The sequence below is a fragment of the Giraffa tippelskirchi genome, chromosome 2 (genome assembly GCF_054371585.1).
Source record: "Giraffa tippelskirchi isolate mGirTip1 chromosome 2, T2T-mGirTip1v1.2.pri, whole genome shotgun sequence".
In the NCBI taxonomy this organism is placed as follows: domain Eukaryota; kingdom Metazoa; phylum Chordata; class Mammalia; order Artiodactyla; family Giraffidae; genus Giraffa; species Giraffa tippelskirchi.
Genome location: NC_137276.1, coordinates 168,833,254 through 168,845,606, shown reverse-complemented (window position 1 = coordinate 168,845,606; position 12,353 = coordinate 168,833,254). Strand labels below are relative to the sequence as shown.

Genomic DNA, 12,353 nt, shown 5'->3' with positions numbered 1-12,353 from the left:
CTGTCTTCCCCAGTTCCACATACACACATTCTTTAAGGCACTCCTGGTCTCAATCAGTAGGAGAAATCCCAAAGGATACCTGTAACCACCACCAAAAGCAAACAAACAAGTGAGAGCTACTAGCCTCTGATGGCAGGAGAAGATATGGGCAGTCAGAGCCTGGCTTCAGAGGCTTGGAGTCAGAGCAGAAATTCACGGGATATGCAACTAGAGAAACAAGGAACTAGGGTCAGAAAAAGAAGAGTCAGGAGTGATAGGAAGCCAGCCTGGATTCACAGACAGTAGGAAGAAATAGGGCTGCAATGTGAATGAAGTCTTACCCTAAAGGGCTGAGGGGATAACACATCTTTGGAGTAGCAAGAAAAGGAGAAGCTGATTCTCAGGCTCCTGTTCTGAACCAAAACTCTCAAGAAAAGCTAATGCAGGCCTTGAATGCAGTGTAGTTCATTTTAGTAACAAGCCGAAACCAGAGCAAAGTCTTTCCAGAGGAAGGCACCCCCCCACCCAGCAAACCCTGGAGCGCTCCACTGATCCCCTAAGACTTGCAGCTATAGAATCATTAGAGTTAGAACAGACCACAGCTATGAATAAACGATATACAAATTCAGAGGTCTGACAAAAAAACATCAAAATTCTGTAAAGCAATTATCCTTCAATTAAAAATTAAATAAATTAAAAAAAAACTATATACAAAATCAAAGAACATGAATACAAACAAAACAGCAGGAAAATGTGATATGTCAATAATCACAATGAACAGAAACACACAAATAATTATAAACTGCCAAATTTGTGGGAAAAAACTGCTAGTTTGAAAAAGAAATAAGCTATACTTTGTTTATAAGACACACCTAAAGCATAAGGATCTAGAAGATTTAAAGGGACAGAAAAAAGATGTATGAGGCAAGCAACTAATCAAAAGAAAGTTGACGCTGCCATAGTCATTCACAAAAAACAGATGATTAGGAATAAAAATCCTATTAGTGGTAGAGCTAGTCAAACATAGTGACAGAGTTAATGTACCAGGAAAATACACCAATTTAAACCTGTATGCACCTAATAAAGCAGTCTCAAATGTGCTATAAAATTAACATTGCCTAAACTATAGGGAAAATTAGATATAGATGATTTAAACAACACTGAATTAACAGACATTTATAAAAGTCTGCATCCAGAATTACTATACCTATTTTCTTATGTGCACATACACAATAATTCAAGTTTTAGGTTACAAAACAATTCTCAAAGAACTTCAAAGAATGGCTATTATACAAACATATTCTCTACAACACAATAGAGATTGAATGTAATAATAAAAAAGTATAAAATAAGTTTTCAACTATTTGAGAATTAAAAATAATCTTATAATTTATCCATCTAAAAAAGTCACACCAGAAAATTTTAAATGTTTAGGATAAAACAACGAAAACATTACATGTCAAAATTTGTAAGATATAATGAAAGTAGAACTTTTGAGAAAATTATAGCCTTAAATAATTATATTAGAAAAGAAAAATGTGATTTGAAAAGTAATGAGCATAATATCAAACTTAAGAATTTAGAAAAAGGACTGCAAATAAAGTCAGGGGAACTAGAAGAAAAGAGATTATATAAAAGTTCACAGAAATCAATGAAACAGAAAACAAAAACAACAAGAAAGATCAACAGTAAAAGTTGGTTTTTTGAAAACACTGAAAAATTGGATAAACTTCTACTGCAATTAAACAATAATATTATGAAAGAAAAAGCATAACAAATGAGAGATATAAAAAAGAAAAAAATCAGCAATACCTTTAGATAAATTCTTTAAAAATATATAGCTACTAAAACACAAGCAAAAAGATATAATTGAATAACCTAACAGTTATTAAAGAAGTCAAAGTAGTAGTTAAAAACACTTCCACAAAGAAAGTTTATAGGCAAATTTTACAAACTTTCAAAGACTAACATAATCCCTATGACATATAAACTCCTCCAAAATAAAAAGAAGCTATATTCATCAACTCATTCCATGAAACTGGAATAACTCTCTTACCAAAACAAAGCACAAGAAAGAAAAATTACAGTCATTTACAACCAATGAATTTGCAAAGTAGAGACAATGTAATCAGCAAGATTTCTTTCACATTGCTGTTGAAAGGACAAATTTTGTACAACCACTCTGAAAAACAGCTTACCATAATCTTGAAAAGTAGAATACTCCCATCTCCAAGATGGAGCAATTCTACAGCCAAAAGAAATTCTTACCCAATGTAGCAAGAGACATGTAAATTTACAAGAATATTTATATAGAACTATTTCGTATAGCAGAACAAAAAATAAAAGAAAACAAAACTAGAGACAACCTAAGCATTCATCTATAGGAAAATGGATAAATATATTTTGGTGTGCATGCATGTATACATGCACACACACACAGTGATACATTACACAGCAGTGAAAATAAGTAAACTACAGATACTTGCAATAATATGCATGAATCTTCCCAACATGATGCTAAGCAAGTAAAACAAGACATAGTGTGACAGATGTTTTATAAAGTTCAAAAACAACCAAAACCAAATAATATATTGTTTGGACTTATGCATATTAAGAAAATAAGGGAATGATAAACATAAAACTTACGATGTATAAGGAAAGAGGAGCATCCAGGTAGACAAATGTCTAAATTGTTAATGTGAGTTAACAGTTACTCATTATATTATTAAAATAACAGTGAATAAAAAGAAGACCTACATGGACCAATGATGAAGTGTTAATGAAAAATAAGATTATGACTAATATAAATCCGTGCGGCTGAGGTCCATTGAAAAAGAGAGAAATCAACTCCATACCTAAAAAAATCATCTCATCTATGTTCAAACTACTTTAAAAAAGAGCAAATTGATCAATGTGAAGAGAACAGGACACTTTGTCCTGGGGTCAAATTAAGCAAAGACACATTCTGTTATTAATATTTATTCATACTCAACAAAAATCAGCTCTCTACTGGGAGAAAGTCAGCTAGAACACACCTCCCCAACAGGCAAGATGATGAGAAGAGAAAAAGATGACGATTCTGGAGGCCTACTAAAACTAACAAGCGCATCCTGAAATAATCATTTCCAAATAAAATGTGATGGCTGTCCACATTCTCTCTCCAAACTTCCCTTATTTCAATGTACTTCAATTCTATGTATTCTTTGAATAAGAAATATTTAACACTGTACAAGAATGCATTTAACACCTCCTGGTCACCCACTTCTGAAAATTTACAGGGAAAAAAAAGTTTTGAAGGCACATAGAAAACATACTGTGAAAGCTAAAAATTATACATGTAGAGGGTTTCTTACACTTGTCTGAAAAGCAGTGTCAGCCTTTATTTTTTTTTATAGGCAAAAGATTATCTTTTAATGGAATAGTCCCCTCCCAATCAGACTGAAAAACTTACAAATCTGGTAATGGGCAATAAATGTCTAAAAAATTACAGACTAATTCATATCACCATCATCAAAAGTCAGTGTCTAGAAATTATACAGACTACCCAGGACGCCTATCCTAGAGGCAGACTAATCAGACTAAGAGGGAATTAGCTATGTTCATTCAGCATTATTGTCCATGAATGTAGAAGTAGTTCTGAGGAAGGTGTGCTGTGTACTCCAAATTCTTTACTGCCTACATTGGCTTAGAAAGGTTGAGTTTGAAATACTCCAATGCCTGTTGAAGAGCTGCTAATTAACATCACTTAATCAAATCTCCTGTGAGCAAATAAGCCAGTCTGTCCTTTTGTATTATTTTATCCCAGTAATGTCAGGGAGAACTTTATAACCAGCACAGAGGGTTTGTGCTAGAAGTAATAATAATTATCAACTAATACAATCCTGAATATTCACTGGAAGGACTGAGGCTGAAGCTGAAGCTCCAATACTTTGACAGCTGATGTGAAGAATCAACTCATTGGAAAAGACCCTGATGCTGGGAAAGACTGAGAGCAGGAGGAGAAGGGGATGACAGGGGACAAGACAGTTGGATAGCATCACTGACTCAACTGAGTCTGAGCAAACTCCAGGAGATGGTGAAGGACAGAGAAGCCTGGTGCACTTGCAGTCCATGGGGTCACAAAGAGTCAGACATGACTTAGCAACTGAAGAACAACAGCAACAAGTGCCTAATGTGTGACAAGTACTAAGTTCTCTGTCTCATTTAACACTTTCAAAATAAGAACTAGACTTAAGAGAGTTAAAGTAGCTTGCCCAAGGTCCCTCATAAATAAATAATGCAGATTCAAGCCCTACTCTTCATGAATTCATCAGTCTCCTGTTTGTAATATTAATTAATTAGCCAATAAATCTATGGTTTATATCTCTTCACAATGAAGCCAACCTTGTTTCACTTCATCATTTTTACCATAAGCATATATTATGCTCTCTGAAGTCAAGGTAGACAATCTGGGCCAGCAGCCTGCACAATAAATCCACACTTTCTCACAAGGGAAAAAAGATTCACATGAATACGCTTTGCTGAAAAAAATAACTGTTAAAGAATTCTACAAAAAAAATAGTTCATTGTTTTAAATCCATAAAAGATACATTGTAAGTGTATTTATAAAACCATTTGATACCATTCAAATACAAAACTAGGAATAAATGACTAAAATGCCCTCACTTACTTCATTATAGTAGAGCCAGAGGTCAGCAAACTATGGCCAATCTGGGGCCAGATGTCTGTTCTTGTAAATAAAGATTTATTGGAACACTCATTTTCATACTGTCTATAGCTGCTTTCATGTTATGATGGCAGAGTTGAATATTCATGATTGAGATCATCTAGCCTACAAAACCAAAACTAGTCACTGTTGGCCTTTTACAGAAAAAATTATGTTGATTCCTGCACTAGACAATCAAAAGAAAAGGTTTGCATAAAAAGTATAACTTATATTAAAAAAAAAGGGTAATTTATCCACCTGTGACAGAGTGGCTAAATACAGAACTATCCCCGGTCTTACAACATCATAAAAATGCCAGGAAATGTTTTTTTACCTTGAAGGTTTTCCTTCTTCAACAAAGAATTAAGCTGATTCATAGAGTTGAAGATGAGAATGGACTCTACAGATGCTCTGTATCGTCCAGAATGCTCAGTGTTGACATTCAGCCCTAAGCTTTGAATTCCTTGGCCAGTCTCTATCTCTTCCAGGAGTGGAAGCTCATGAGGAAGAAAACGGGAAACTATGCTGTGAAGAGTCGGTTCCTTGGAATCTGGATCTAGTAACCAGCATGCTACCTGAATGGGATAACAATCAGAATATTTTCTTGATTTTCCAAAGACATTTCTGTATCCTTAAATTTAAAGGGGAAAAAGAAAGCTCATTTTTAATCTCATTCATTTTTACTTAATACACTTAATACTTATTCAGTGGTCTTCCCAGGAGAGAAGGAAAGGACAACTGTACCAGGATAAGGAAAGGATAATTGGTATTAAAAAATAACTTTTTTTTTTTTAACCAATAAGAGCAGTGACCTTCAAACAAGAAAAAGTAATACTTTTCCATTACTGCAATGTGCCTGCTGATTTACTTCAGAAGTCAGCTTGAAAATCAAATGCCTCTGAGCTAACAAAAATCGTATTTCTGAAAATGCAGCTGGGTTTCTTTTCCATTAAGGCTGACTTTGGCTTGCCTACTATTATAATAAAAATAGGCCAATATAGTTTTAGGTTTATTTAATTTTCAACATAGGAAGAAGTGAGACATAAACATTTAACCATTACATGTTCACATGCAGTATTTTAGAATGCATACAGACTTTCTCTTAAAGATGAGGACCTGTCACCATGACCATCCAACCTGTGATTTGACTGCTATTCTTAGCTTCCCTATGAGACTAGAAGACCTCCATTTTCTAACACTAGATTCAAGCAGTTTGAAATTTGATTTAGAACAAGGAATCTAAACCTTGTTCATAATTTCAAGCATTACTATATGACTCGGTTACTTCTTTTATAGGCTAAGAATTCAGTTTTACAGGGGGGCACAATCTTGTATATTATAATAAGAAATATAAATTGGGTCTTCTCAACAGAGATAAGGAGGGCTTCCCAGATGGCGCAGCAGGTAAAGAATCTGCCTGTGATGCAGCAGATGCAGGTTCGATTCCAGGGTCAGGAAGATCCCTTGGAGGAAGAAATGGCAACCCACTCCAGTATTCTTGCCTGAAAAATCCCATGGACAGAGGAGGCTGATGGACTACAGTCTAAAGGATCACAAAGAGTTGGACACACTGAGCTCTCACAAGAGAGATACAGGTATCTTTAGTTATGCTAATACAGTGTCTTGGAGTACCCCTAAGTCACCTAAGAATGCAGGCTGGTTGCCAGGGGATAATCAATCCTGTGACAGGAAGGCTGGAACTTTCAGTTTCACCTCCTCTAACTCCTGGTTAGAGGAACAGGCTAAAGAGTAACTGATCACCAATGGCCAATGATTTGATCAATTGTGCCTGTATAATGAAGCCTCCACAGGAACCCAAAAGGAAGGGTTCAAAGAGCTTCTGGGTTGGTAATCACATGAAGACTCGGGGAGAGTGGCAAGCCTAGAAAGGACAGAAGCTCCACACCTCTTCTTACAAACCTCGCCCTATACATCTCTTCATTTGGCTGTTGATCTGTGACCTTTAATATCCTTTGTAATAAGCCACTAATCTAGTGAGTAAACCACTAATTTGTTAGCTCCTCTAACAAATTAACCAAACTCAAGGAGGGAGTTATGGGAATCTAATTTATTTACAGCTGGTTGACCAGAAGCACAGTTAATAAGCTGGGCTTCCAACTAGTGACTGAAGTTGGGGTCTTGTGGGACTGAGCCCTTAGCCTATGGGATTTGATGCTATTTCCAGGTAGACAGTAACAGAATTGAGCTGAACTGTTGGACATCCAGCTAGTATCCAGAGAACTGTTAGTGGTACACCAACAGGCCCCCACCATTAGAAACTAGTGATCAGAACCCTTTTAGAGGTACTGAATAAGATAGTTTGATGTAAAAGTTGGCAAATGTTTCTTATAAAAGTGAAATTTTATCAATTAATAGTTTCTCTTATATCAAAAATGCTATGATTAGTAAAACCAAGTATGAAATATTTCAAATGGTTTACACCAAAGTTGCTATATAAATCTGGGAAGCTACTGTAGTTTTAAGAAGCTCATATTACCCATATTCTCATTTTGGACTCTGAAACATCAAAATTAAATGATAACCTTTTATATCCAGTAAAAAGTCAGTTTAGAAACTATATGAGAAAAAATAAATAAATAAAAAGAAACTATATGAGATGTATCACATAAACAAAGGCTGGTTTGAAATATAGAAAAGACAGTATCATTAGTTTACCTGATAATGCCTTCAAGTGAAGTGAAAGTTGCTCAGTTGTGTCCAACTCTTTGCGACCCCGTGGACTACACAATCCATGGAATTCTCCAGGCCAGAACACTGGAGTGGATAGCCATTCCCTTCTCCAGTGGATCTGCCCAACCCAGGGATCAAAGCCAGGTCTCCTGCATTGCAGGCAGATTCTTTACCAGCGGAGCCACCAGGGAAGCCCAAGAATACTGGAGTGGGTAGGCTATCCCTTCTCCAGTGGATCTTCCCGACCCAGGAATCAAACCGGGGTCTCCCGCATTGCAGGTAAATTTTTTACCAGCTAAGCTACCAGGGAAGCCCCAATGCCCTCAAACATCTCTGCCAAGAAAGCTAAAGAAACTAAAGAATTATCTTATTATCATTGACTATGTTGGTAACAACCAATTAATATCATATCTCAATTCAATTAATATTCCACACACCTCATGTATTCCAGTCTCACAAAGGGGAAAAAAATGATATCCCTTTCAGGGCTATGATCCAATAGATAAATGTCTTCTGAAAGTGCATTATATGTTTATGTATAATCATGTAAGTGTGTATTACAAAAACGTAAGTTACTCTTTCCTTAATAATTCAGTCATCTTTATAAACAGTGTATCAATTTGCTATTATATGGAAAAGTTCTCATGGGTTAATAAGGCCATTTATCCCTATGCTAAATGGCCTCTAACTACTATCCTTTGTGATCTCTTATATCTATATACGCTTTTACTATTTTCTGCCTCTTTCGTCATGAATATTTGAAATATCCTGCTATCATGTATCTAAATCTTACAGTTCTCCTTTCATTTCTAACTTACTATGAGACAGAAAATTTAGAACATATGACCAAAATGAAAACTTTTTAAGTCTCTGAAAAAAGATACGAACTTTAGTGCTTAGAATTTATAACATCTCTGTTTTTATCTACACAGAGGCATCTGGTGTTAATAATAACCTGTTCTGGATGAATGAGATTACTGGACAAAGGAATGACTACCCTAAAATACTTAAGCTGCAATGATGAAGCTAAATAAATACTAAGTCATTTAAGAATTAACTGTAAACATTGAAATATTTTTTGAAGTATGCAAAAATTATTTAAATAAGACAAGAAACCTTAGGATCTTCGTAACTTTGTTCCAGGGAGATGCCACAAGACAGAAGAAGAATTTTATAACTCTGGATGAAGTCATAGATGATAACAGAACGTTCTTTATCAGATTCCTTGTGAAAGCAAGATTGAAGGTGCCACAATCTATCCTTCACAGTCAGGCTTGGATCCAGAGAAGGTGGGATCAAACTGGCACTAATTTCTTTTAAAAAAAGAAAAGAAGTTTTAAGGCAAAAAGTACACACATTCATTTGAAGTAGCAATCTTTAGTGCTAAGACTGAAAAAGACTCAAAAGCCTCAGAGTTTAGTTCGGCAGGACCTTATTATCCAGGTCATGTTGGCTATACGGATGCAGTATTTTGTAATCTAAAAATTAAGGTTTGGGCTAGTTGATTTATAATGCTCTAATTAGGTGGGAAAAAATTCTAAACATTAAGATTCTAAAAATAAATCTACATTTCTCAGAATGTGAAATTAAAGACAAAAAAGTTATTTGGAAGTAAAAAAAGGAACTCATTTTACAAGGAAGTTTAGTATGAATGTATAAAACTACATCTAAAATAAAAGAAGTTCAAGTAACTATTCACCATAAGATGTTTTCCTACAAAACAACTGAAAATATTTCATGCTTACTTAGGAATAGACATTATACAGCATCTTTTAAAATGTTTCCTTATTAATGCTGCTCCTAAAACCTAATAATCAACTAGGTATCCAACCACCATAATCAGCTCACAAATTATTACTAGATCATATCCTTTTAACTCTAAGACTTTTCCAAAGGCTGTGTGATTCAACTAGTGTAGATGTCTAGCTCATCACTGCCTCTAAATGAGTTCCAGATATATCAAATAGGAGGAAAAAAGCCTGGAAAGAAACTCCTTTGATCCAGTCTTCAGAAACAAATTTTCTAGGTGGCCAGCAAGTCTTTAAGGCTCCACTAGCCCCAGAATCCAATCAATCCATCCTAAAGGAGATCAATCCTGGGTGTTCACTGGAAGGACTGATGTTGAAGCTGAAACTCCAATACTTTGGCCACCTCATGCGAAGAGCTGACTCATTGGAAAAGACCCTAATGCTGAGTAGGATTGGGGGCAGGAGGAGATGGGGACGACAGAGGATGAGATGATTGGATGGCATCACTGACTCGATGGACATGGGTTTGGGTAGACTCCGGGAGTTGGTGATGGACAGAGAGGCCTGGCGTGCTGCAATTCATGGGGTCGCAAAGAGTCGGACATGACTGAGCGACTGAACTAAACTCAACTGAGCCCCAGAAAGAAAACATAGTATTAATAGCCCCGTGTGACAAGAAGGGAGAAAGGGGGGGTTGAAGGGTGCTTCTTAAAACATTATTCCAGTTAATATGTGAAATAATGTACATAATAGCCAGGATTTTTTAAAAAATGAAAAAGTTTTTCTTATTATTAAAAACAAAAGTCTAGGTAAGCATCAGGAGACTATTTTCAAGAAAAAAGTCACTACTCTCATAGAGGTTGCATTAAAATTATAAAATAACTTAGCCAAATAGTGATTACTTACCAGAATGCTTTTGTTCCTTCTGCAGTGAAAAATAGTAAGCATCTTTTCCACCCCAGCATACTGCAAGCCCAACCACCAAGATGTCATCACAACCTTTAACAGGAAATCCATCATGTCTAATAGAGGCTTCTTGAGGTAAACTAACTATGTAAATGCAAAGTGAAATAGTTAAAAATCTCTAAAAGTCATTAAATTGAACATTAAATATGATAATAAAAACCATTTGATAAGCAAATTTTTCAGATCCCCTACAATATGCATTATATGGATAGTCATTTTTAGATATTTATAAGATCTTTCTAGGCATCCCATTAATTAAGATAAAATTGTCACTATGAAAAATCTACCAAAGACTTCTTAAAAAGAGATCTGTAATAATGACTAAGTTTAAAATTAACTTCAAGTTTTTCAAAAGCTGCATTTTGAATTTTTATAACTCAAAAATAAAGACCACTTGCACACCACAAAAATTTTACAGCAAACTCAGAAACTTTTAACACTTAGAAACTCCAGAAAAACCAAGAGTCCTAGTTCTTAGTTAAAAATTAGGTCCGATTTTGTACATGCAGTCAACATTTTTCCTAAAATAATACACCTTCAATTCCAAAGACGCTGGTCAAAAATATTAGGTCAACAACTAATCTATCTTATTTACATTTATATCCCAAATACCTGGAAAATAACTAGCACATATTTGTTAAATTTAAGTGAATGTTTTTAATCTTTCTAACTGCTAGCACAGAAAATGTACTCAATTTTGTTTGTTGGATGAAAAATAGAGCTAGTTAACACTGAAAGTACATAAAACTTGTCATTAACACATATGTTTCCTGAATTGAGTATCAAACAAATACTTAGAACTTTATGAACAAATTCATTCATAAATATAGAGATTTAAGAAATTTCATCAAATCTTTGATTTCCACAACAGTTTGTCAAGCTGACTACAGCTATCCCCCATAATACTGAATCATTACTGTCATGAAATAAGACAGGAATACATGGTATTATTTGACTAAAAGTTTCAATTCTCTGAAAACCTGGAAGAGTCCTGTGAGGCTTTGGGGTCAACATCGCAATACAGAATTCATGACTATCAGTGGAGGTATAAATTCTACTTGAGATAAGTCTTGGAAAACATAGCTAATACACACTGTGAAAATATAGTGTCTATTTGTTATGTACTTCTGTTATGACATAAGTGAATAAGGATATTACAGTTTAAGAGAAAATAATTCATGAGCAATGATAATTAATACAAACCATGTCTGCCATTTGCAACAACATGAATGGACCTGAGTAAAATAAGTCAGACAGAAAGACAAATACTGTATATTATTATTTATATGTGGAACCTAAAGAATTAAACAAATGAATATAACTAAACAGACTCACAGATAAAGAGAGTAAATCAGTGGTTGAGGAAAAGGAGGTGTGAGGGGCAAGATAACAGTAGAAGGTTAATTAGCACCAACTACAATGTATAAGTCAGCTATAAGAATATATTGTACAGAAAAGGGAAATAGAACCATTATGTTACAATTACATTAAATGGAATATAATCTATAAAAAACTGAATCATTATATACCCAAATTACTGTATACCCAAAACTAATTCAATATTGTAAATCAGTTATATTTTAATTAATTAATTAATACCATATCATTAAGGTGCAATAAAAAAGCTGAACCATATTCAAAATATACATCTTAAATTTTAAAAACTTATATTCAAACTATTTTATATATGTATATATGATTATTTCATATATATATATGTATATATGATTTCTTAGAGAAATGTTGTGTTTAATGGAAAAGCTCAGCACACTTTACACTAACACCAGGCATGACCAAGAGCTAAAGCAGCAGACTAGGTATGAGAAACCTCCATAGAGCCTCACAAAATAAAGAGATGAACAAGACAACCAAACGGAAAAGCCCTATGGCCTCAGCCAGGGGAAACCCGAGAATGGCATAGAAGAAAGAGCTGCTATTTGAGAGACAGGTTCCTGGCACACCCAAGCATTAAGCTGTCAAACACTGTTCTAATTCTGGCCTCTGAACCAGACACACCAGCTATGGTGTCTCCAGTAGCAATAAGCCTGGCTGCTGGGTCAGTGACTTGGGAGACAACGCTGCTATGGAACTCCTATGGGGAGCTGCTATAGCAAGGCTGTTTAGATGGGCTCTCTGGCCTGCTTGGAAGGAGGCAGACACATGATTGATAGACCCCAGGCACAACAACAGATCAGAGCCAGAGAAACAAACAGTGTCCTAGTGGTCTGCACTTTTTCAGTCTACCAGCTTGAGCTCTTGGCCTC

The 12,353-nt window shown here is 35.1% G+C and overlaps 1 protein-coding gene across 12 annotated transcripts in view; it reads right to left on the bottom strand.

Annotated features, from left to right (window-relative positions):
- The window catches only part of POLQ (DNA polymerase theta), a 107,672-nt gene that overhangs the window by 38,289 nt on the left and 57,030 nt on the right, over positions 1 to 12,353 (bottom strand). For all 12 annotated transcript variants that reach the window (XR_014077333.1, XR_014077332.1, XR_014077335.1 and 9 more), the window contains 3 exons: positions 10,030 to 10,173; positions 8,492 to 8,688; positions 5,019 to 5,259 (listed from right to left, as the gene is read on the bottom strand). Coding sequence is in view for 5 of the 12 variants with exons in the window: in XM_081571853.1 (XP_081427979.1) it covers positions 5,019 to 5,259; positions 8,492 to 8,688; positions 10,030 to 10,173 (582 nt within the window). In the remaining 7 variants the exon portion in view is untranslated. The remainder of the gene's footprint in view (positions 1 to 5,018; positions 5,260 to 8,491; positions 8,689 to 10,029; positions 10,174 to 12,353) is intronic.